We start from the raw sequence: 26,026 nt of genomic DNA on the forward strand, positions 1-26,026 counted from the left end.
AAGTAGGTGCTTGATGCTGACATCTGTGCATCAAGACCCCCTATATGTATTAAGCAGGTGCCCAGGTCTAGACGTACCTGGAATAGTTCCTCCAGCCGGTCTCTCATCTCGTCGTTCACGCTCCTCATTCACTCTCTTCTCATTCTCTCTTGACTCTCTCTCTTTTCACCCTTTTTTGCCTATTTGTGCTCACTTTTTTGCACTTTTCAGCCTATTGACACTTTGTCTTTGCACCATTTTGTGCCTTTTTGTGGTTGCTTTTTTGCTCCTTTTTGTTCCTTTTGCTCTGTTTGTGTCTCTTTTGCTCGCTCTTTCACCCTTCTGTGCTGCTCTCAGCGCATCTTTATTTCCACCCTTTTCCCCCTTGTGCTGCACTTCACTTTCCATCTTCCACCACCTTCACCCCTTGCTTCTTCCCCCTGCTTCTTCCGCGCTTCCTCACCTGCACGGCCCTGCACACCGCACCCTTCCTTCCTCCCAGTCCCCCTGCTTCTTCCGCGCTTCCTCATCTGCACAGCCCTGCACACCGCATCCCCTTCCTTCCTCCCAGTCCACCTGCTTCTTCCGCGCTTCCTCATCTGCACAGCCCTGCACACCGCATCCCCTTCCTTCCTCCAGTCCCCCTGCTTCTTCCGCGCCTCCTCATCTGCACAGCCCTGCACACCGCATCCCCTTCCTTCCTCCAGTCCCCCTGCTTCTTCCGCGCTTCCTCATCTGCTGTCCCTGCACACCGCACCCCTTCCTTCCTCCAGTCCCCCTGCTTCTTCCGCGCTTCCTCATCTGCACAGCCCTGCACACCGCACCCCTTCCTTCCTCCAGTCCCCCTGCTTCTTCCGCGCTTCCTCATCTGCACAGCCCTGCACACCTCACCCTTCCTTCCTCCTGTCCCCCTGCTTCTTCAGCGCTTCCTCATCTGCACAGCCCTGCACACCGCACCCTTCCTTCCTCCCAGTCCCCCTGCTTCTTCCGCGCTTCCTCATCTGCACAGCCCTGCACACCGCACCCCTTCCTTCCCCCCTGCTTCTTCCGCGCTTCCTTATCTGCACAGCCCTGCACACCGCACCCTTCTGTAGTGTTGCTCCCAGTGGGGTGTACCACTGCAGAACACGCCCCCTCCCACTGTTCCTGATTGTTTCGCCCCTCAAGCGTGAAAGGGCTGTGGTAGAGCCCAGACGTAAGCGTGGACACGCCACAATGTTAATAAAGAGCCCGGGGCCCTGGGCGTGGTCAGTTAGTTACTAGCCACCGATAGTAGCACGTGTGTCCCGTGTCCCTGCTTTCTAGGCCTAGGCCAGGACACCACATTGGCCACGACGGTGGTCTATTGCCTACCCACCGTGTGCCCTGCTGCACTGTTACCCTGCCGGTTCACTCACGGCTGCCCAGCAGCCCTGCGCCGTGCCACCCTGCTCGTGGCACACTACCCTGCCCTCCAGAGCCGCCTGCCGCCTCTGCGACGCCACCGGGTCTCACCTGGTCCGCCTCTGTCCCGGCGAAGACCTGCACCGCCTCGGTCCCGGCGAAGACCTGCCTGCCGGTAGCTGCCCACGCTACCTTCCGGTGCCTCCAAGCGGCTTCCGTCGGCCCCTCGGCCCGTCTAGCGACCGCCTCCACTGCGTGGCCTGGGGAGCCTCCTCTCAGGTACGGGCCGCTGCCTGCCCGCTCGTTCCCGCTGTCCCTGAGCCCTGCCTACGCCTCACTCCCGCTGTCCCTGGGCCCGCGTACGCCTCTCCATACGCCGTCAGGCCCGCGCGGCACCCCAGCGGTCACGCGCATGCGCAGTGGACGCCCAGCGGCATTTCCTCACGCATCTCGCGTGTCCTCAGCCCACACGCGCTGCCATTCATCACGCTTCCAGCGGGACGGAGCCTGCCTGTGCCTCTCAAGTGCCTGCATCTCCCCACAGTGCGTGTGAGGGCTAGGAGGACCCACCTCTGCCTGCCTGTACGGCACGGTTGTCCCGCCAAGACCTGCTTCCGCCACCATGGCCAACGTGCCGCCCCTGGAGCCTTTTTCCATCACGGGTACACCACCCTCGCAGGCTACTCGATGGAGAAAGTGGGTAGAACGGCTTGAGAACTATTTTATTGCGGCGGACATCGTGGTGGCGCGACACCGTGCAATGCTTTTGCACCTGGGAGGAGAGGCTATTCACGACATCTCCAAGGACATCACGGAAGGCGACCCACCCCACACATACGCCACCCTGCGAGATGCCATTACAAGGTACTTCGAGCCCTTCACTAGCGCTGATTACGAACGTTTCCTGCTCCGACAAGCTCACCAACTCCCTGAGGAGTCGGTTGATGTATTCTACGCGCGTCTTAAGAAGCTGGCCAGCACGTGCACGCTCCCGGACGCGGAGGATGAAATTCGCGCCCAATTCATTCAGGGGTGTGCCTCTCTGAAGCTGCGGGAGAGGGTGCTAGAAACGGACGCCATGCCCATGCGCGACATCCTCGCTTTAGGACGCTCTAAGGAACTCTCCAAGGCCCGTGCAGCCCACATGGAGCCAAATCCAGCAGTCAAAGTCAAGACAGAGCCGGTGTGCGCGGTCAAGTCACAACATCCAGACAACCGGACGAGACCTCCGAGGAAAGACCAGCCACATCAGCCCCAGTCCACCCGCGATCGAACCTGCATATGGTGCGGAGGTGCCACTCCAGACAAAGGCGCCTGCCCAGCCCAAGGTAAAATCTGCAGCGCGTGCGGTAAAGCCAACCACTTTGCGAGCGTCTGTTTATCGTCACAGCGGAAGAAACAAAGCGGCCCACCCAGGAGGGCGCGACAGGTGGCGCCACTACCGAACACGTCGAACAGCAGCGACATGGACGACGAGGAAGACGCTGCGTCAGTCCACGTGGTGCGCATGCTTAACACCTTGGCTGCCACGTCGTCAAATGAACCTATGTGCACCGTCCAAGTCCATGGCCAAGCAGTCAGAGCCCTCATCGACACCGGCGCGACGATAAACCTCATGGCCGCCAGTGTGTACCAGTGCCTGGAAGACACCCCTACGATTCACCCCACCAGAGTGCAAGTGTTCGCCTACGGAACCCGGCGCCCATTGCGCCTGTGCGGAGTATTCGGAACAACCGTGTCCCACAATTCCATGCAGCTGCAGACGAAGATCTACGTCTCTCAAGAAGGATCAGGGTTCCTCCTTGGTTGCAAGACCGCACGAGAACTCAGACTCATACACTTTGCCCTAACTGTACAAGCTCAGGGCCTAGATCATCTGGTCGCAGAACATTCCTCGCTGTTCGAGGGTATCGGATGTCTACGAGGCCCCCCCATCCGACTCCACATTGACCGATCAGTGGCCCCAGTAGCCCTCCGGCACAGGCGGATTGCGTTCCACCTCCGGCCCAAAGTGGAAGCCGAGCTGAGGATGTTAGAACAAGCCGGAATCATCGAATGAGTGACTGGACCCACCCCGTGGGTATCCCCCATTGTCGTGGCCAAAAAGCCAAAGCAACCCGAAGCGGTGAGAATATGTGTGGATATGCGCCTCCCCAACCTGGCCATTAAAAGAGAACGTCATCTGACGCCGACCATTGATGACATCATCGGGGAACTCGCAGGGTCCAAGTGGTCCTCCAAGATGGACCTGAGATCGGGATACCATCAGATCCCGCTTCACCCAGACTCGCGTCCAATCACGACCTTCTCCACACACGCCGGCCTGTGGAGATACACGAGGCTTAACTTCGGCATCTCAAGCGCCGCCGAGGTGTTTCAAAACATCATCCACAACGTCCTCCAAGGCCTCGACGGAGTACTAAACGTGAGCGATGATATCCTGGTGCATGCTCCGACTCTGGAAGAACACATCAGGCGCCTCCAAGCAGTATTCAACCGTCTAAAGGAGAGAGGACTGACTCTCCACAAAGACAAATGCGAGTTTCTGCGCACAGATATAAGTTTCTTCGGATACAAGTTCTCCGATCAAGGAGTAGGCCCAGACCCAGAAAAAGTGAGAGACATCCACAACGCGCCAGCACCCACCTCTATAACAGCAGTCCGCAGTTTTTTGGGCATGGTGACATACTGTGGGCGTTTCATAAAAGATCTGTCAGACTTAAATGGACCACTTCGCGACCTCACGAAATCAAATACCACCTGGATGTGGGGCCCGGAGCAACAAGAATCCTTCGTGAACACAAAAGCAGCCCTGTCAGCTGACACAACACTGGCATACTTCAACCCACAAAACGAATCACAACTGCTAGTTGATGCCAGTCCCACCGGTCTGGGAGCAGTCCTGTCACAACGACAACCATGCGGAGAATGGGCCCCCATAGCGTACGCCAGCCGTACACTCACGCCTACCGAACAACGCTACTCCCAAATTGAGTGGGAGGCCATCGCTATTCTGTGGGGGTGCCGCCACTCCCACATTTACCTCTATGGAAACCCTTTTTCAGTGGTTACCGATCATAAGCCCCTCATACCACTCTTCCAAGGCTCTTCCTCTCGCCCACCCCGAGGATTGAGAAGTGGGTGCTGCAGCTGCAGGAGTTTCAATTCACAGTGGAATACCGGCCCGGCACGTGTAATCCTGCAGACTATCTGTCAAGACACGCCCGTCCAGTCACTGACGCGGAAGCAGCTGAAGCAGCAGCCACAGAAGAGTACGTCCGACTAATCGTCGAACGGTCAAGGCCACGTCCCATTTCCCTGGAAGAAGTATCAAGGGCCACTAAGGACGATGACTGCCTCCAAATCGCGATCCATGCCATAGAGTCCGGTGACTGGAAGGCACTCCAGAGCCCGGCATCCTTTCGCACCTCTGACGCCCAAGCCATCCTGAAAGCCCTGTACCAAGTCAGACAGGAACTGTCAGTCTCAACCGAAGGTTGCCTCCTGAGAGGCCCCCGCCTGGTTCTACCCAGCAGCCTAGCCCAACAAGCTGCCTTACTGGCACACGGATCGCACCAAGGGATCATCAAATCCAAAAACAGGCTCCGGAGCAAGGTGTGGTTCCCTGGGCTCGACAGAGCAGTTGAAGAAGTGATCCATAGGTGTCCAGTGTGTCTCGCGACGAGACTTCCGAACCCTCCGGCGCCAGTGGTAACCGAAGAAGGCCCCACCTCCCAGTGGGTGCGAGTGAGTGCAGACTTCGGCAGTCTCCCTGGGGGCAAGTACATGCTCGTCGTGGTGGACGATTTCTCTCGCCACCCGGAAGTAGAAATTGTGTCATCAACAGCAGCCTCGGAAGTAATACCAAAGTTCGAAAAGATAATTGCCACCCACGGGCACATGAAGGAAGTCCGCACTGACAACGGACCCCCGTTCAACGGCAATGAATTCACGGAGTATCTTCAGAGCCAGAGCATTAAGCACAGACGGATAACGCCAAGATGGCCACAGGCCAACGGAGAGGTGGAGAGACTAATGAGAACTTTGAACAAAACGATACAAATTGCAGTTGGCGACGGCCAGTGTCTGGAGCTGGCCATCTACCAGTTCCTCCGAGAGTACCTCCTGACCCCGCATTGCACCACAGGAGTCTCCCCAAGCCGACTCTCCTTCAATCGAGTCATGGCGGACACTATTCCGCACCACCCAGCGTGGGAGCTCGCTCCAAACCCCAGAAACCGGTCCATGGAGCAGCGCGCCAAAACCAACCAGGAAGCGTCCCGACGGAGAAGAGCAACAGACAGCGCCATACAAGTCGGGGACACAGTTCTGGTGAAAGATCGCCACCCCGGAGGAAAGTTCCGTCTGCCCTTCGAACTGGACCCATGGACTGTGACGGAGATAAACGGAACCATGGTCACAGCTGTCAGGAACGGAGAATGTGTCACAAGAAACATCTCGTTTTTCAAGCAAGTCCCAGAGGGAAGTGCAGACCCCGACCCGGATGAGTGGTACCCGACTCCTCAACGCCGACCATCAGGACCGGTGAGAACCGACGCTGCAACGGGCCAACCAGAAGACACAACCCCGAGCGTCCACGTCACGGATAAACCAGCGGAAGAATCCAACGTCAACGAGACCAGAGGCACAGAAGAGTCACCCACAGCTACGGGGGAAGGCCGAAGCCAAGCAAGATACAGCCTGTGTCCGTGTCCAAAGCCTTCCCAGAGGTATCGTGACTTTGTGGCACAGTGCTGGCGTTGAACTGATCGAGATGGCTGACCCCGCCGAGAATAAAGTAAGACTGTTCTGTTTTTGATATTCGAAATGTTATGGGCTTTACCTGTTGAGCAGAGACTAAACCAGAGACAGTTGGTGAACTTTGTTTGAATGCAGCAACCACAGCTTTCACAGCATGTTCGCTGATCTGATAGACTATTGAGTATCTGTGTATCTGTTTTCAGTTTTCATTTCATCCCTAGGTAAAGGAGGAATGTAGTGTTGCTGCCAGTGGGGTGTACCACTGCAGCACACGCCCCCTCCCACTGTTCCTGATTGTTTCGCCCCTCAAGTGTGAAAGGGCTGTGGTAGAGCCCAGACGTAAGCGTGAATACGCTACAATGTTAATAAAGAGCCCGGGGCCCTGGGCGTGGTCAGTTAGTTACTAGCCACCGATAGTAACACGTGTGTCCCGTGTCCCTGCTTTCTAGGCCTAGGCCAGGACACCACACCTTCCTTCCTCCCAGTCCCCCTGCTTCTTCCGCGCTTCCTCATCTGCACAGCCCTGCACACCGCATCCCCTTCCTTCCTCCCAGTCCCCCTGCTTCTTCCGCGCTTCCTCATCTGCACCGCCCTGCACACCGCATCCCCTTCCTTCCTCCAGTCCCCCTGCTTCTTCTGCGCTTCCTCATCTGCACAGCCCTGCTCACCGCACCTCGCCCTCCTCCCAGGACCTACCTAATGGCAGCGTGGACACAGACAAGCCTGTCTGCGCCAGTCCGTGCCTGGACAGTCTCAGAGCCAGAACCGCTGGTCCGACTCCTCCCCAGAGGTACTCTGCAGCACTCCTGCAATTGCTCAACACCTGCTGCACATCTCCCCCCTGCTGCAGCAGCACTGCACCACACAAGGAGCCTTTTCAAGCATGAACTGTCACTTCACATGCAACATTAGACCCACAACGCAAGCACCGCCTACAATCACTCAGCCCTCCTACATAACCCTGCCCCACCCGACCAGCAAACTTGCAACCCCAGAATCACTTTCATGCATGCTACTCAAAACTCGCTCACTATGCAGACACACCACCAACATCTGGGACCTGATCAGCAATGACCCCCTTGTCATTACCACAGCAATCCTGGCAAGATACAAGATTACAAGACGGGACCAACAACACAAACCTGAAGTGACAGCCGCTGTCATCTTCAAGGCATCCCCCAACTGCATCACAGCCATTGAAAACACAATCCTTTCCATGAAGCACCTTCACTTCAAGCTCCACATTTCAGCCAAATGCCACCTGACCGGAACCCTTGCCTACCGCCCACCTGGAATGCAAACTAACTTATCTCAAGAAATCACCGACTTTGTCACCCCTCTCGCCTTGGACTCCAAGGCATACACCCTCTAGGACACCTCAACTTTCACCTGGAAGACCAGAACGACTCCAGCTCCACAGTAGTCTGAGAGCCTCAGTATCCTCAGACTCAACCAGTACGTCACCGAACCCCACCCACACTGCCAGACACACCCTCGACCAAGTCTTCGCCACCTTCAAAGAAGTCAAGTTCACTGATACTGCAAACCTCATTTGGGCCGACCACTCCATTGACTCCTTCCAGATACCCACCAACACCAACACCGGGAACAGCAGCATAGAAGGCGCCTGCGCCCACGCAACATGAGACCCATCCTGACTGGACACATAAACGCAGACACGGACCAATTCAACAATTAGTTATCACACTATGCCAGTTCCCTGGCACCCCTCAAACACAGCCAACACAAAAGAGCCAGAAAGCAGGCTCACTGCTAAAATGAAGTACTTCAGGCAACAAAACAACACTGCTAACATGTATAGAGGAAATGGAGAATCAGACAAAAAGATACCAACAAGGATACTTTTGGAGCCTCCTCTAAACGATACCACCACTAGATCAGGGAAACCAAACAGAAGGCCCTAGCCGAACGCATAGAGAACAGTGCCAACAGCAACAAGGAGATGTTTGCGTTAGTCAAAATCTTTATCTCACCTTCTGCCTCATCAAACATCACCCCCTCTAGTAGGACCTGTTTGACACACTATCATACTACTTAAGTGACAAACTACTAATCATCTACAACAACTTTGACCATCAACAGGACCCCCACAGCCTGGCCTCTAGCCTACCAACCCACCACACCCGAAGCACCCTGTCCTACTGGAAGTATATCACCAGGGGAAAAACATCCACTCCAGATTACCTACGGACCCATGCCCTCACCACAACTACAACAATGGCCCATACAATTGACTCACCCACATCCTCAACACCTCCTTCACCAACAATACTTTCCCAGATGCCTGGAAACATGCCGCAGTAAATGCTCTGCTTAAGAAATCTACAGCAGACCCCACTCAACTAGCTAACTTCAAACCATACTCCTTGCTACCTTTTCCGGCAAAGATCATGGAAAAGGCCATATACTGATAACCCACTAATCACCTTGACCAACACCAAATTCTCGACGCCGAGCAATCTGGATTATGATCAAACCACAGAACAGAAAGCACACTCATTGCAGCCACCGACTATATCAGGATGCTCCTCGACCGAGGAGACACAGCTGCCCTCATCTTGTTCGACCTTTCAAACACTTTTGACACCGTCTCCTACTTCACCATGATCAAAAGACTCCATAAGTCGGGCATCCAAGACTCCGCCCTCAACTGGATCTGCTCCTTCCTCACAGAAAGAGCGCAGAGTCAGCATGACACCTTACACATCAGAAGCCAGAAATCTCATCTGCGGAGTACTCCAAGGAGCATACTTTAGCTGATATACATGACACCACTGGCCAACATCACCAGATTACACAAGATCAACATTCTCTCGTACGCAGACAACTCCCAGATCAGACTCTCCCTTTCGGACAAGACACCTGTGGTAAATATTTAATTACCGTCTTAATTTCTATGCAGGTAAGTACTAAAAATAGAATAACTCAATCGGAAAGAAAGACGCAGAGTCCGTGGTGTTAGAGTTCTTAGGGGTTTTATTCCTTAAAAAGGAATGGTTCTTGAACCGGATATCATGTTCCTGACACCACTGGGGTTCAGGAAGGGATAGAGCATACTTTATTGACAAGACATAACTTTTATACTTAAATCATATAATGGATACCAATACAGTAGGCGTAACAGCTGAGAGAAACAAGATAAAAGCACACATGTGTTAGCAATACGTAATCAGAAGGCGTGAACTAGGCGTGAACATAGAGGTGTGTGCTAGAAACGTCACATGAAAGTGTCACAAGTGGGTGGGTACATAACAGAATCTTGCAATGTCAGCAGAAATCTGAGGTCTGGATGCGCGCGCAGCTGCATGACGTGTGATTGACGTGAAGCTGGAGGGTGCAGGGGACTTGACATTTACACTAGCGGAAAGAGACAGAAGTCTGGCATGTCAGATCAACTTGTACCTATATCATATCTGATATCTGATGTTTGGGAACCATATTATCTAGAGGGAAAGGTCTCTTGGGCAGAGGCTATCCTATACTGACTGTGAGTGCGTGTATAAGCGTCTACGTGTCTGCATGAGATGCGAGGGGGCATGGGCCTACCATGGTAACAGAAGCTATGAGTTACTTGCACGGAGACAGTGAGGCCGGGCCCTTTGCTCTGCAGCTGGAAGGATGTTTACTTGAACTAGTAGGCAGGAATGTATGTTTGAGGAGCGGAGCAGATAACTCGAAGGTTGAATACAGTCTTGGCAGGCAACAGGCTGAGCTAAGCGCCGTGAGCCGCGCAGGGAGTAAGGTAAAGGTCACGGATACAGAGGCAGCCCCAGGCTGAGGCATTCTAAGTCAGAAGGCAGGAAAAGGCTCGATGGCAGAATTCAGGGCCTACTTCGCCTGGGCTGGAAAACGTGTAAAGTACACTACATAAAGACGTTGGCACGGCATACTTAGAAACGGAATATTCAACCCGCTCGGGGTGGATCTGAAAGAGGACATGTTAACGTTGGACGCAAATGTATTTGCGTCTTCATAGCTGGCACAGGAGGGAAGTTACATGCACTTTAAGCTTGTACATGGAGACGGTGGGGTACACGTTAGGGAACATTTCTTGACCATAAAATTTATATTTCCTCACACCTGAGATCCAAACCAACTTCAACAGCTGCATGACCGCAATAAGCGTGTGGGTGAGGTCCAGATACCACAAGCTCAACGCAGACAAAATTGAAGTGGTTATCTTCGGAAGCAAAACCTTCCCCTGCGACTTCACCTGGTGGCCAGTGGTCTTTTGCCCGTCCAAACTCCTATAGCCCACGCCTGAAGTCTAGGAATCATTCTGGATGAAAAATTAGACATGACAGCACAAGTCAGTACCATCTGCAGCCCATATGCCTCGAACATGCAGTTACCTCTACTTGCTGAAGATGCAGCGTAAAATCTCCAAGTGGCTGCCAGAAAACACCAGGAAAGCAATCACACAAGCACTCATAACAAGCAGATTGGACTATGTCAATGCACTCTACACTGGAATCAACAAACAGCTCCTGAACAAACTCTAAATTATCCAGAACGCCACAGCAATATTCTTCCACAACCTCCCTCGGCACACGCACACCACTCCACACCTCAAGGAACTCCACTGGCTCCCCATACTCAAAAGCACTAACTTCAAACTCATTCTACACACCTACAAGGCTCTACACACCATAGGCACACTTAACTCAACAAACACACCCACGTCCACCAACCTTTACGGCACCTCAGCTCAACCGGTTTTTCACACACACACACATATATATTCCCCGCATACATAACAGAGCAGGAGGTTGCGCCTTCACATATTGTCCCAAAGTCTTGGAATGACCACCCCCACAACATCAGGCCCTCTGTGTCACTCTTCAAATTCCACAAAAAGCTAAAGACCTGGCTCTTTGATTAAACTCTAGGTAAGCCCCACCGGCAAGTGCCTCGATATGATTAGCATGCTAAAAAAATCTATTTACGTAGCACAGCATATGGATATAAGATATAAGATTTTGGGACGGATTCACAGATTCTACTGTCAAGAAGTTCAATATCCGATTCCACAGGAATACGCTTATGTTTTCAGTACATTTCTGCCTTTACATAGACTCACAAAGAATCTAAAGAGTACTCCAATTTGTAATATTTATGCACATTTCTCACAATAAGGAAATGCCTGCATTTTAAAACTTAACAAAACCATGGATTAGCACATAAGCGTTTTCACTTCACCTCTCCTCCTACACCTTGAAACACAATCCTAACGTTGACAGTAGCAAATCTGTAGGTGTTTAAAGGGTGGGAAATAACCTACAAAGAGTATGTGAATGTCCACCTATTTAACACCTTGCCTGCGCCGCCGATTCTCCCCCGGTGTTGAACATTCCATTCACGGTTGTAGTCATGACGGAACGGTTCCGTCATGAGCACAGCGCGACCGATGTTCATGACGGAATCGTTCGTCATGAGCATCGAAGGGGTTAAGAGTTTGTGGGTGTTTATATACTTTTGAACTAGAGCCCACTTCGACATGCTCACAAACCTAACCCCTAACCATAAAATTCATGCATGCAACAACTTTGCCATTGCACATTCACAGACATCCCTTATATTCATCGAGTTACATAAATCCTGATATTTTCAAACAGAATTGGAGTTTGACATCAAAAAGTGTTTTTTTCATGCATCGAAAATGTAGAACCCTATCTAAATGCCTCTAAAAGGAAATAAATCTATAACAATTTCACAAAAAGGTGCTCCAACAGAGCACTTACATCACACCACACCTGAAGGAGATCCACTGGCTCCCCATACACAAACAAGTACACTTCAAACTCTTTACTCATGCTCTCAACTTCTGGGTGATCGTGCGCTCTACAAATCTGCATAACATAACAAATCTTTTTTATGCTGCACTGATCTCAGACATCTAAGGCACATCCAAGTGCTTGGAAACCCGGAGTTTTACCTCCATATAAATCCAGTAGATACAAACATATTCCTTATAACCTCATCACTGCAGTGCAAATTCCGCAGCAGTGCTGAACGTTCCAATCGCGGGTGTGGTCATGACACCTCCATGCCGTCATCAGCACACGCCCACCGTGACTCATGACGGCCGGGAGCCATCATGAGCATCGAAGAGGTTAAAGTAAGTACCTGATCAGGGGATATATTTGCAGGAAAATAAAGCACCATTTAAAGTTTTTCCTTGGCACCTACTTGAACTCCTGTCAAATCCTGAAGTTCTTTCAAAGCGACATCAGGATCCTGGAAGAGGATGGTCTTCATTTCCATCTCCCGGGCTGGCTTCAGGTTACTTCCAATGTCATCCAGCATAATTGTCTTTGTGTGGGAGAAAAGAAGACATTAATGAAATGAGAATTTAGAGCGAATGCCTTCTGAAAGTACAAATTAGAACTCAAAAGTGTGTGCGAACACTGAACTTTAGTTATTATCACCACACTAAAAAATACATACGCAAGTTTAGGACAATATAGAATTTTTTAGGATTGTAAAACAGTTTCAAAATCTTACTTATTTAATAGGTCAAACTGGCTCTTTATATATGTTTTCCTATGTCTGTGTAATTTCAACTATTAAATTATACCACATTGCGGCTAATTTTGTAACTTGAACTGTTTTTTTCCAGGAATACCTTTCCTCATTTCTTTACTGATGAATTTGCATACATCTCAGTTAGTGCCTTACATTACTTCCCATATGATTAATATGCAGAGGGTGTAGAGATGGGAGTGGGCGTAACCTTTTAAGTGTGGTCATCGGGTGCAGGTGTCAGCCATCGGTCAACATTGGGGAGGTACTTAAAGGCCCCTCTGATGCTCTGAACCAGAGGGAGTCCTTTTTCCCATCAGGCTGCTTGGGAATATCTTCCCGAGCAGCCTGGTTGTTTCTTTTCAATTTTTATTGCAATGATGATTGCCGCGAAGGGCGCACTGACGTAATTGCAGTAAAAGTGAAAGTAAAAGGAGCCAATGGGCTTGTTTATTTTCACTTAATCAATGTTTGGGAGTGTATCTCAACCCCGGAGCATGGAGTCTCATGGGAGAGGTATCACTGCAAAAAGGAGAATCTACCCTTTCCAATGGTACATCTGCCCAGTGGACCCCTGTATGGGGATTACCACAGGAGAGCAGTCCCCAAGCTGCGGTACACCTACTAGACTCCATGGTTAAGCCCCCCTTTGGCGATTTATATATTTTAGTCTTGCTGCCCCCCCCTGGGGACAGATGAGGCATGGGGAAATTACCCCTGATCTGCCCCAACCAGAGGGCAGTAAGCCTACTAGACCCCATGGATTTTTTAGTTATACAAAAATATAGGGGTGAAGGCTGCCCTGTATCGGCATTGCCATGTCACAACCTAAATAAATGGGGAAACAGCTTTTCTGCCCCCCCGTGGGAGCACATTGAGCTTATTATCCACAATGTGCCCCCACTAGGTACAAAGCCCACTAGATGCCAGGGATTGTTTTATTTTAAATATGGGAGTGGGGGTGCCCGGCATGGCAATGAGCCCACCCTCAAGTAAATTGGAAAACGGTTGGGAACAGAAAGCCCACTGTATGGCAGGTAAACTTTTTTTTAAAATATAGGGGCAAAAAAGCACACTTTGTGCCGGGAAAATATATTTAAATAAAATAATAGGATGGGCCTTGCCCATCCTAAAATCAGGCCCCACAATCATACCTAAAACCTTAGCAGTCTTCCAGCTCCCCTATGGACTAAAGCATCCCGTCCCAATAGCAAGCGAGATGACATTTGATTCTTTTAGATGTTGTTTTTAAATATGGGCCATGAGAGTGTGAGAGAAAGATGTGCATTAGGAATTCACTGCAATAATCAATACACTCTTCTTGAGTCCTTAATAGAGAGAGGATGTGGAGTAACATACAGAGCTGCTAACTTTGGAACTGGGGAACAGGGTTCGATTCGTGGCGTCAGCTCTCTGATGTCTACTTTTTAAAAATATATATAAAGTAAACAGTGGCGATTTGAAATAAAAATACAGAATTCAACAAAATTACAAATTCCTAAATGTTGATCTGGCAATGGTTGAACTCCATAGGAATGAAGTGTACAGGATCAGGTGAACGTATGATCGAGTGAGCGCTACAGGACGAAAAGCCCACATTAAAAAACAAGCATGGCAAATGAAGCAGCTGCAAACCTTTCATCAAGCCAGCACAAGTAAACAAAACACGAACAGTAAACTAAACACGAACACTTAACACAAGCAGAGGCAGGCCTAAAAAAAGTAGTGCCCCTAAAGTATCCTGCATAAAATGAAGAGTAAGAGCACATGTAATGGGCAGCCCTCATGGGAGGATACAACAGTCCAGAAGGAGGGACTAAGGGTATTCACCAAACAAAAACTGGCATCAACAAAGGACAGTAAGAGGAACCAATGAAAAATATGGGCAGTGCTTGAATCATATATTGTAGATATAGCATGTCTCGAAGAGACAGCGGGCATGTGCTGCCTTGGTGAACCCTAAAACGAAGAAAAAAAATTAGGGAGAGAAGAAAACGCTTGATTTTGTTTTTGTTCTGGCATATAAGCATTCACCCTTTTCTTTCTCTAACAGTTAGGTGCTTTGTATAGTTTAATTTTAGCACTGTTCATATACAGCACAAATCCTAATTAAGACTCTTTGAAATTTGTATTGTTTTTGCCAAGATTATGGATTTTTATTTAACTATGAATAGAACATCCTTTTCATCTGTGCTGGGAGTATAATATTGCTGCTGATTTCACTGCCCAGGTGACATTTCCCAACCATTTGTGTTTGCAAAGGAAAACATGCATTGGCAAACCCAATAGATCTTGCCTATGGATAAGCTAGTAGCTTTGTCAGTCTGGTGGGAGTGGTGAATAGTAAGGAGGGTAAATCGTTGAAGAGGAAGACAGTAAAAAATGAATTTAAAAAAAAGAGTCTAGATGCGGACAGTGCTGGCATCATCATAACGTTTTTTTCTTCTGTCGGTCCGGTGGGGAAGAATACATGGATGTGAAGGGTGTGGGGAGGAGAATGCACAGCAACAGGATGGGTAGGGATTAGGTGCAACAGGGACTGAGTGGTGGGGGCTAGAAGAAAGAGGTACAGGGGGGTTAGAGAATAAGAAACTGTAAAGCCCGCGGATGGGAGGAGGATAAAAACAGGGACTTCCTCTATTAGCTGCGCTTTGGTCATTTCACAAGACCGCTCAGTTGTGAACTGTGAACTACTGGAAACTGTCAAATTCACAGGATGTAAGAAAGTGTCTGACTTCTTAGAAAACCTTTGGCCGCGGAACATACGCAGATTGAGTCGAAAGAAGGAGTGAACGGAAGAAATTAGACCATCGCTTCCTGGTTATTGTTGTAGTACAGTAAGTGCAAGTGTTTAACACCTCCACTACCTGGGCCCTATCATGTACCTTGCCTGCACCACGTGTTCCCTGTTGTGTACCTTCCCTGTACAACATGTGCTCCGCGTGTTCCCTGCCCAGTCCCTGCAAAGTTTAGCAGTGAAGAGATTGGAGGGGCAGCTTCGATAAACTCTTGCCACAGATTGATAATAGAGAAAGTAGGTGCTGCTTTACAAAAACAGTGAAACTGTACCTTTCCCTTCTCCTGAGAGAGATGAAATTTGATACCTTGTGCTTTAATTATTTTGCAATGTTAATTTTCATTATGACTTCAACAAACATTCTCTGTGGCACATAAATGCATGTCAAGGCATAAAAATAAAATATAAAATTAAAAAGGCAAATGCCTCTTTCACCATGGCAAAGGGTAATAAGCACAAGAAAACACGCATCCAGCCAAAATTCAGGAGAAGAACACAATGCTTCTCAACACAGCAGAAAATTACTATTTTTGCATATTGGTGCAGTACAAACCAATGAAAGCACATTAAGTTTTTGCAAAAGGACTTAGTACCATTCCACAAAAACCTACAATAAATGGTGCCGTACCAAGGTCACAGATTCCTTATTTAGTAATAAATGCCAGTTTAGCCATGATTTTGCAAAACAAGTATGCAAGGTTGGCACCATTAAGGCATAATATTATCTACATATATGCCACCCTAATTGATACACATGTGTAGTGGTGGTATGGTATACAGTTATCCTGTGGTGTGTCTGATTCGGTCAGATGTTTTACTAATTTCTAATATGTTTTGAAGTACTTGGAAGGTAAAAAATGAACGAACTGCCTTACTGTACTTTCAGATAAAAAGGATACCTAGAGCAGAACCTTTAAAAAGACTCTTGCACCAGAAATTCTGCAGTACATGCATGTTCCTTGGGAACAAGGTGTTATTCAGAGGTCTACATCTGGTCCCAGTCGCACTTCTCTTGATAGCAAACACTGATGCCAGTAAAGATGTGGTGCTATGGACAGTGTACTCAGACAGGAAGCTGACTGTGGAACTGAGGAACCAGGTTCAAGGAACTAGGTTCGATTCACAGCAGTGCCTGAACATCCTGTGATTCTGGTCAAATAACTTCATCTCTGCTGCCTTGAAAAATAAAAATGAATGTACTTGTCTAATGTGGCTGCTGCACATGTAGAGTCCCATATCGCCGCTCTGTTTTAAAAGTGCAATTAAAAAAAAGGAATAGTACCTCAAACATGCACCACAAGATAAAAAGTAGTGAGAACATCGCATTGGCTGCTGAATTAGAAGGCAGCAAAGAGTGATAATGGTGCCAACGAATGGTAAGTAATGTGCACTGCCGGCGGGCTTGGCCTAAAAAGCGTGCTTGCGATGTGGGACAGTATCAGCAAAAACAGAAAAAAGCCTCCTCAGAGTGATGACATGATAACGTGAGTATGTGCTACAAAAACATGCACACGCACATGTGCATCATTACACAGCAATCCTTTCTTAGCTTTTTATTTACCAGCAACACATTTCAGATGATGGGCCCGAAAAAAGAAGGGAATTTTTTTTTCATATATCAGAGATACCACTGACTTTATTGAACATATTGAGAGACTGAATTGGCAACCTACATACTGTTTGATCACTCTCGATATCACGAGTCTCTACACCTGCATTGACCATGCACAGGGCCTGTCGGCAGTGGAATACTTCCTGAAAAAGAGACAACTGAAATTTGCTACACATAACACAATGTTATTAGATCTGATTGAGTATTGTCTTTTTAATAACATCTTTCTTTTTCAGGGTGACAGACAGGTCTCGGGTACGGCGATGGGCTCCTGCTTCGCCCCCAGCTATGCAAATGTATTCGTAGGCTGGTGGGAGGAGCAGGTAGCCTGGGCCCTTGAGAATGATGCTTGGTCTGAGAAAATCATATTATGGTATAGATATATCGATGATTTATTCATGGTGTGGAATGGCTCTGTGAGCGAGGGAGAGGATGATATCAAATTCCTGAATAACAACAACAATCTTAAATTCACTGGCCAGGTTAGTTTGGTGGCAGTTAACTACCTGGACCTAAGAGTAGAAATACAGGGGAATAGGATTAACACCTCTTATTCAGGAAACCGACAGCAGGCAATAGCACGCTGCATGCGTCCAGTAGCCATCCCCGTAATTTGATTTACAGCATTCCTTACGGGGAGTTTCTCAGGTTGAAAGGAAATAGTTCAAAAAGGTGGGATTTCGATCTGGCAGTTAGAGAAAGCTTTGATAGATTCTTAGCAAGAGGGTATAATGCAGAACTTCTCACGACTACACTACATAAGGTAGAACAACTGCCGAGAGAGGATCTCTTTAAAAAGAAAGAACAGAGAGGAGATGATGGGAGGTTTCGCATGATAGCTACCTTCTCCCAAGATGCCAACTGGTTATGGATGATAATGAAAAAACACTGGCACGTTTTAAAGACCGACAACATTATCGTTGTTGACGTACCAGCAGCTCCGATGATCACTTTCAGGAAAGCTAGATCACTTAGAGATAGTTTTGTACACAGTCATCTAGAACCTATCATAAAGAGAAAAGGGTCGCCACATGAAGCAAAAGGATTCTTCCCTTGTGGAAGATGCAAAGTGTGCTCCTTTAGTAAACAAACTCTGTCCTATGACGTCTAAGGACTCAAGGAAGGCAGAAAAATCAATAAGTTCATGACATGCCACACGACCTTCGCAGTTTACTGCTTGAAATGCCCTGCGGTTAAAAATACATAGGGAGCACGATCAACTGTGTAAAATTGAGAATCCTGGAGCATATGCGCGCCATCACAAACAGAGATTTTACGTATCCGGTTGCTCGCCATTTCTCCGTAAAACACAAAAGCGATAGAAATCCGTTGAAATACTTTTGCTTGGATTGTGTACCTGAATGTTTGAGAGGAGGTGATAGATTGCAGAAATTACATAGACTGGAGTCCCGTTATATCGTTGACTTACAGACTAAGGCCCCAGGGGGCCTCAACAGTGGGGAGGAGATGGCAGTGCACCAAGGGACCTAGGGGGGCAGTTTATGCTATCCTCTGGCTGATAGAAAGTATGTTTATAAAGAACTTTGATATGCTCATCCAGAAAGTATATGAAAAGCACGACATGTGTGGTTTGCTGATTTTTGCGTGTGTATTCTTTTCTGTTTGATTGGGGTTATGATTAGAACATGAATTTTTTTCCAATAGTTTGAATAACTTTTTCTATTGTGTTTCGAGGAAGTGCAAATGCCATGATATTTGGATGGTGATTATGCATCTTGGTATTTGTATTTCTTCATATGAGAAGAAATTTCAGAGATGTGTCACGGGTTAAAAGGAACATACTTTTTTGTGTATGAATGGGTCGATCAACGACTGGGATGAGAACGATAAGGGTGGTTAGGAAACCTGTGCAGGTTGCCAATGCCGATCCACGGCCAGATTGATCATGTCACACTTGAACTTATTTATACCCATTCACATGATACCATTAGAAAATGGAGCGTTGTGATTGTATCGCATGCTGTTTAGGGGTATTTATGTGACTTGGAATGAAAATATTTGGAAATACTTCCAACATGGCGCACGCTATTCCGTCAGGCGCCTAGAGTCCCTTTTCTGTTTCATAATGTAATGATTGAAAATGGCGCCGCGCAGCGAGTTACGCTTTGACACTCATGACAAGCTGAGCTCGGCATGAGCACCGAGGTGCTGTGCACCCTCCCTCCCCCCGCCCCTCAGCACAGCAGGGGAATTACCCCCGTTGCGAAGGGGCTATATATATATATATATAGACATACATATATATAAATATATATTTTTTTTCTATTTTTTTGCAATAAACTATATGAAATTGGATACCTGTGTGCTGGCCTGTTTTCAGCCTTACCGGAGTGGAAAAGTGTTCGAATATATATATATATATATATATATATATATATATATATATATATATATATATATATATATATATATATATACACACGCACACACGCACACATATATATATATATATATATATACACACACATATATATATATATATACACACACACACATATATATATATATATATATATATATATATATATATATATATATATATATATATATATATATGTACACAGCCGCCATGCAGCCCAGCGCCAAGAAATTGGGGACATTATTGTTGTTCAGTGTTCCACATCACTGTATGAGAATCTTGTGGACTGCAACTACCATCATGCAGTGGACCCGCTGACTTTGTATTGAGGTCAGCAATTGGAGGTGTTGTGTAGCCGGTTTTCGCTGATACCGGCAGGGGGCACGCCCTCTCGTTCAGGAGCCCCGCGCAATCAGCAACTGTTTGGTGTAGTACGGGGAGTACATCGTGGCGCCACCCCAAGCAGAGGTATTTTCCATTTGGAGTGTATCTGCGCAAGAGGAGAGAGGAGGCGGCATTGCGCTGCCGGATAAGGGCACAAATAAAGGTACTGGCGGGACCATCTTGTCCAGGACTCCTGCGGAGGAGTGCAGCCCAGCACCAAGAAATTGGAGACATTATTGTTGTTCAGTGTTCCACATCACTGTATGAGGAACCTTGTGGACTGCAACTACCAACTTGCAGTGGATCTGGGGGTATCAGCGCATTTAACACACCTGCCTATGGGAGGAGGAGTCGAGAGACTGCTATTAAGGGAGTGGTCTCTGTAGAACACGAGAATCTACCAGCCTGTGGCACCGGCACTGATGACGGCCATTCCGGCCAGAAATGCATCTGCCATGAGCTTTTCACGGACTGCAGGAGAGTGTTTGATTTTTGCCAAATAAATCCTTTTTTTCTGCCCAGAGCATGTGTCCCGCTGACTTTGTATTGAGGTCAGCAATTGGAGGTGATATATATATATCGTCGACCACAGTATATTCCGCGCGTCGCAATTACTGCTGCCACAGATACACCAAGCACGGACCAATTTTACGGCATTCAATGTTTTATTCGCCTGTCGGTTTCATGACGTTTCGGCACCCCTGTGCCTTGCTCACATGATATATATATATAGAAGCAAATTAAGTACTCCGGTAAGCAGAATTTCTATTTAGTTCACCGCATGCTGCCTGTTCTGCGCGTTTCGGATGATCCCAGCCTTTCTCAAAAAAAAAAATATATATATATATATATAGAGAGAGAGAGAGAGAGAAAGAGATCATATTTTCAGAATGTGACAGAGAGGGGTGTTGGAGCAATAGTGAATCAGCACTGGAGTGTGTGTGGGAGCCAGGGGACCAAGTCAACACCACTGAGCAGCTAAAGCAGGGTCGGGTGAGGGCACTTCGGAGGAGTTAGGTCAGGTTAATTTTTGGATTTTCTTTTAGAAAGACAAAAAAGGCAGACGGGAAGAGGCGGGAAGTTGTTGAAGGCAGAGTAAGCAGCATAGACAATGAGTGCAAAGATTTGAGGAGTGATACAGCAGACAAGGAAGAAAGCTAGAAAACACATGCATTCTCATGGAGTGTTCAAGGCAAAAGAAAAATAGTTCCCTGAATGTTATCATAGAAGGATTCCAGCCAATAAGTGAAAAGCATGGTAAAGATGCTATGCTCCAGAACAGTCAAATGAAAGAAGGAGAATTAAAGCTGTAGAGTATGACGCAAGCAAATCAGTCTGGCGAGAAAGCCAACCAATGACAAGATTGCGCCGAAGCACACATTATCTATTACATGTGTAATAGATAATAAATATGCTGAAGCTACCTGTTGGCAAGACCTAGAAAGAGCTGATAAACTCTTTTGTTCCTTGATGTTGGTACTTCGAGAGCGCCACTGAGCTCTGTAGATAAAATTCAGAGGGCAAGGAATAGTTTGGGACAAAGTACACTCTTTGAATGTAACCACAGTCTTTCTTACTGTTGCAGTGTCTCTCGTAATGTTGCAGTGTAAAATCCTTGGACAATAATAAGAGTGATTCTAAAGTAGGTAAGGCACAATAGGTAAATCCTTCAATTTACTCAATGTAATTAACCTGGTAAACATCAAAATGTTACCAGCAGTTGTAGGAGAGTAGGGTCTGCAATCCTATGATCACCCGGACTTTTTGCTTTTGTTTCACTGGTTTACGACTTTCTCGGGCTGTGGGCCTGCCAATCAGACCCACAGCCTAGCTGTTCTCTCGCTAAATTGATATGTGTACCTAAGGTGCATTACCCAATTGGAACTGGGCCACCCTGTCAGACCCTGTAACTCAGGGCATCGGTGTACCCAGGGCCTACCAGGGGCTGAAGCATGTATTATGCCACCCCTGGATGGCCATCTAAATCTGACACAACTGGCTGCACGACAGCTGGGGCCACGTGGCGTACTCGCCCGTTGCTGTAGGTGTAGTATCCCTATACCTAACCTTAAAATGGACACCCGAGTTCCTCTCAGTCACTCCTATGGCAGGCCTTGACAATCCTGAAGGCAGAGTGCATGGAACCGTGTGAATTGGGCTCTGGCACGAGCCGAGCCCGGTTGCAGCTTGCGGAACCAAGACCCAATGGCTGTTTCATGGTAACGCGTATCATATCGGTAACTTCGATATCGCGTTATCAAGACATGTCGAGAAAGGTGTCATACGAATCGGGCTGCTGCCCCCTCACCAACACTGGCGACGAGTTTAGCATTCCGCCCTTCTAGAGGGACACGACATGTACGTAACTGTGAACCCCGGTTAAAGTTAACTGAAGCCTCAGCTCCACAAAATGGACGCTGCCACCACAGTCACGAGTCTGACCTCCTGCTGCTGGGAGTCCTTCCAGCGAGGAGAGCTTGGACAAAGGGTTTCCTGTCAAGGGCGGTGTTCGCACCGTCCCAGACAGGGTTTGTGTATTCTGGGTAGGTAGGGCTTTGCGAGAAGGTGACTGCGGAGTGGCACCCCGGTGCTCACTACGCATCTGCCGGCTAGAACCAGTTCCAGGGGCGCGCAGCCCCTGACCTGGGGAAAGTCCAGCAGGGGGAGAGGGGTGTAACTACCCCCCTTCCTGGTCCCACTCTTAGGGCAGGACCTAGTCATGTACCCACCCCTTTCTTTAGGATAAAGGCCGGAGCGGGGACCCTTCCAAATTAGATCATCTTTGAATCAAGAATACTTTCTACGAAAGGACTTCGAGACTCTTCTCAAGATTTCTCCCTTGTGGCTAAGGAGTAGTCACCCTGCATCCGCAGGCACCAGCTAAGAACTCTGCGGTTTGCTGCAAGTCCTTCCTCAAGGATCCGACGGCCCAGCTCGACGAGAACCGGCTTCCCTGGCACCTCTGACCTCTACCCACGTCGTCAGCTCAGCTGAGATCTGTGGGTGCGACGAGACCTCGAGGGACCGGCCATCCTCAAAACCTGCACGCTTTCTTAATCAGCACGACCATCGAAGCATTTCTCTGGTGAGTGCTCTGGGGTCCGAGAAGCCCCGACCCTGAGTAGCTCCAGCACCGAAGTGCAGTCTCCCAGCATCTCCACGATCTGCGTGGGGCCCTTCTGCTCGCTGCTCAGCACGTTGTCTGGTCACTAGCCGCTGGCTTGTGCCCTTCTTTGACGACATCCGACAACCAACACTGCTGGTCTGGTTGCTCCAGATCGGCCCTTGCTCCCTTTTTCGAGAGGAGCACCCCGGACCCTCCTGGTCCACTCAAGACGCCATTTTAGGCCCACCACGTGGCCCTGAAATCTGCAAAGGCTTGTTGCCCCAATCCTGGGCCCAGCGACGCCGGCAGCATCAACCTTCGTGGGACAGCTCGCACCTCCATCCTGGTCGCCGACAACGCCTCCTGGTCCGTGAGACTGCAGAGCCTAGCGTCGCCCACTCACCTAGTCGAGGTGACGGCCATCCGGTGCCTTCCTGGTACCCTCTGACTACTGGCTAGTAGTACGAACTTGGTCCCCTCTGCTTTCAGGTATCAACGATCACTGATCCAGGCTTGGATCTCTACGAACTATTCATCACTGGTCGCCGGCCAGCAACTCCTTTTCTTCCGGCTCCTGGCTCGTCAGCGAAGACCCCCAACGCCTGTAAGACTTGTGCAGCCGCAGCCCTCGTGGCTAGGTAACTTCGGCATTTCGGTGCCTGCATAGCCTCCTTACTCTAGGGTCCTGAGTCCCTCGCTTCCGACTTGCCTTATCGGGTCCGCCCGAGACCACTAAACTTTCCGTGCCCTCGGGCACTTGTTTTAATTGTGCACTTGAAGTATTTTCTAAGAGCTTTTGTTCTGTGCTTAGTACCCTGTCCTCATAAAGAGAACAGGGCTGTTGTGATTCTAATAAATATACTGTTTATTTTCATAACACTTGTGTGGTGTCCTTTCACTTGGTGTTCAAGGGGTATGTGATGGTATTACAGCTGGCTTAACACGCCCTCTAGAGTTTAGCCCGAAGACTGCTCGTATCCACGCTACTAGGATAGCTGGTCTAAGGTTGACTTACAACCAATCACCATAAGGGTCGTTTGGAATGATACATAGTGGTCGCTAGAATAGCGAACGCTGCATATCGGGCCAACTTCTCACAGCAGTTATATGCAACTCCCACCAAAACAGTGAACACCCTGTCTAAGCTAGTACAAACACCCTTAGATTCAATTTGCAAGATGTCTCCTTACTTCATCAGCTTTAACCTTCAGCAAGTCCAGAACATACTGGTAGATCTTTTGTTCCGGTTTCCTCATCCCAATACGGGAAGACTCAACAAGAAAGTCAAAATGGCTTCTCAACGTAGTCAGCAATTTTGCTTCATTTTCCCTTGTCGGGGTATCATTTACCCAGTTGTTTGACAAGATGCAGGTCTTAAATCCTGTTAAAAGAAATAAAATATGCTGTTTAAAGAAGATTCAATTAATTAGCAATATAGTATTGGTCTACCAACATTTATGTACTGTAATGTGATCACAATTTCACAGGCTGGGTGACCGATACAACAATATTTGTGAATTGCTTTAACCGGGACAAGATGGAAAAGCTGTATGGCTAGTATGCCAGAGTGTAACATGTTTGACTGGCCTAATATCCACAACCATGCCAAATTGTCCACAAATAAAGCCACAAGAGCAACTGGAAAGCATTTTCGGTGAAAGATTTCATAGTTATGGAAGAAGTCATAGCAGGATTCCCTTACCAAAGTTTTCACCCCAACATCTGAGAAGGAAGAGGTCCGCCACTTTCAGGAGAAGCATCTCCATAGAAGTATACACTTCAACTCAGGCCCCCTCCTCATCTCGCTATATGCGGACGATATTGTGTTATATGCCCGCTGCCCGCAGACTAATCTAGACCCCCAATTAGGGAGATCCTTCGCTTTAGTGGATACTCAGGATTGGTATAAATTGAGCAAGTCCTTGTTATTACCCTTAATGACGGGCACCATTGAGTGGGAATGTGAGCTCCTATTGAAGTGGTGTCATGACTCGGTCAGATATTTGGGCATTCAAATCCATAGGGAGGTGGAGCAAACGGTACAGCTGAATTATGGCTCAGCCATACATAACCTTGAAGCACAGATAGAACATTGGCTATGGCTCCCACTTTCTAAGTCCAGCAGAATGCGAATTTGCCTAGCCTTGGTGCTGGTAAGTTCCAATTCTATTAAGGACTCGGAGGCGAGGATTATGCCATTCTTTCAACGCTTTATTCTCTACAGCAGCAAGCAAAAATAACACAACTACTTTTCCCATGAACATTTGGGGAAAAAATAAAGTCAAACATGAGTCCTATCACAGTGTCCATACACCGGTGTCTCCCATCATGCTCCACTGCACTTGTCTCCTCCTCTTTCTTCGCGCGAAGCCAGAACATCAGTCCACTCACGCATCCAGTTTAGAATTATCTGCTCCTGAAAAAGAACGCACCATCAGATCCATTCTATTTCAATAGAACGTCAGCAGTAAAACAGGAAGAGCAGTACACCGCAGAGCCATAAGCGCACATTCGAAAAGGAACATAAACGCTTTACATACATTGCATACGGGGAGGGTCCACTTCCATGAAGTCACTGGGAGGGATAATCCTCGCCTCCGAGTCCTTAATAGAATTGGAACTTACCAGCACCAAGGCTAGGCAAATTCGCATTCTATGTCAGGACCGGAGGCTTCGGATTATGCCAGTTCAAAGCTTATCGACCACCAATCTGGCCACATCAATAACTGGCTTGAAATAGAACCTCTTGAACGTGGAGTCCGAGGACCAATCGGCCGCTCTCATCAGGTCCTCCAACCGAGCATCAAATGCAAAAGCTTTAGACGCCATGGCACCTCGCGTAGAGTGAGCCCCAAATTGTTTAGTATCAATCCGCGCCTCCTGCATTATCCAACGCACCCAACAGGCAATCGTCGGTGAAGTAACTGCCTTATACGGTTTACGCAGGGCAATAAGCAGCTGCCGCTCACCCGGAGGGCGAGTATCTTCAGTCATATCCTCATAAGCACGGAGGCACTGCACTACGCACAGCTTAGGGGAGTCCTGAAAAGCCGGGTACAAAATGACCCTAGTATGTGTTTT

General features: G+C 48.3%; 1 protein-coding gene across 1 annotated transcript in view; it reads right to left on the minus strand.

Moving 5' to 3' along the window:
- EPHX2 (epoxide hydrolase 2) overlaps nt 1–26,026 on the minus strand; it is a gene marked incomplete at its 3' end in the record, with an annotated part of 433,424 nt that overhangs the window by 279,581 nt on the left and 127,817 nt on the right. Inside the window, exons 4-5 of the mRNA XM_086948495.1 lie at nt 24,136–24,326; nt 12,334–12,456 (exon numbers count right to left, since the gene is read on the minus strand). Of these exons, the coding sequence (XP_086804621.1) occupies nt 12,334–12,456; nt 24,136–24,326 (314 nt within the window). The remainder of the gene's footprint in view (nt 1–12,333; nt 12,457–24,135; nt 24,327–26,026) is intronic.

Source organism: Lissotriton vulgaris, unplaced genomic scaffold, assembly GCF_964263255.1.
Source record: "Lissotriton vulgaris unplaced genomic scaffold, aLisVul1.2 SCAFFOLD_254, whole genome shotgun sequence".
Lineage (NCBI taxonomy): Eukaryota > Metazoa > Chordata > Amphibia > Caudata > Salamandridae > Lissotriton > Lissotriton vulgaris.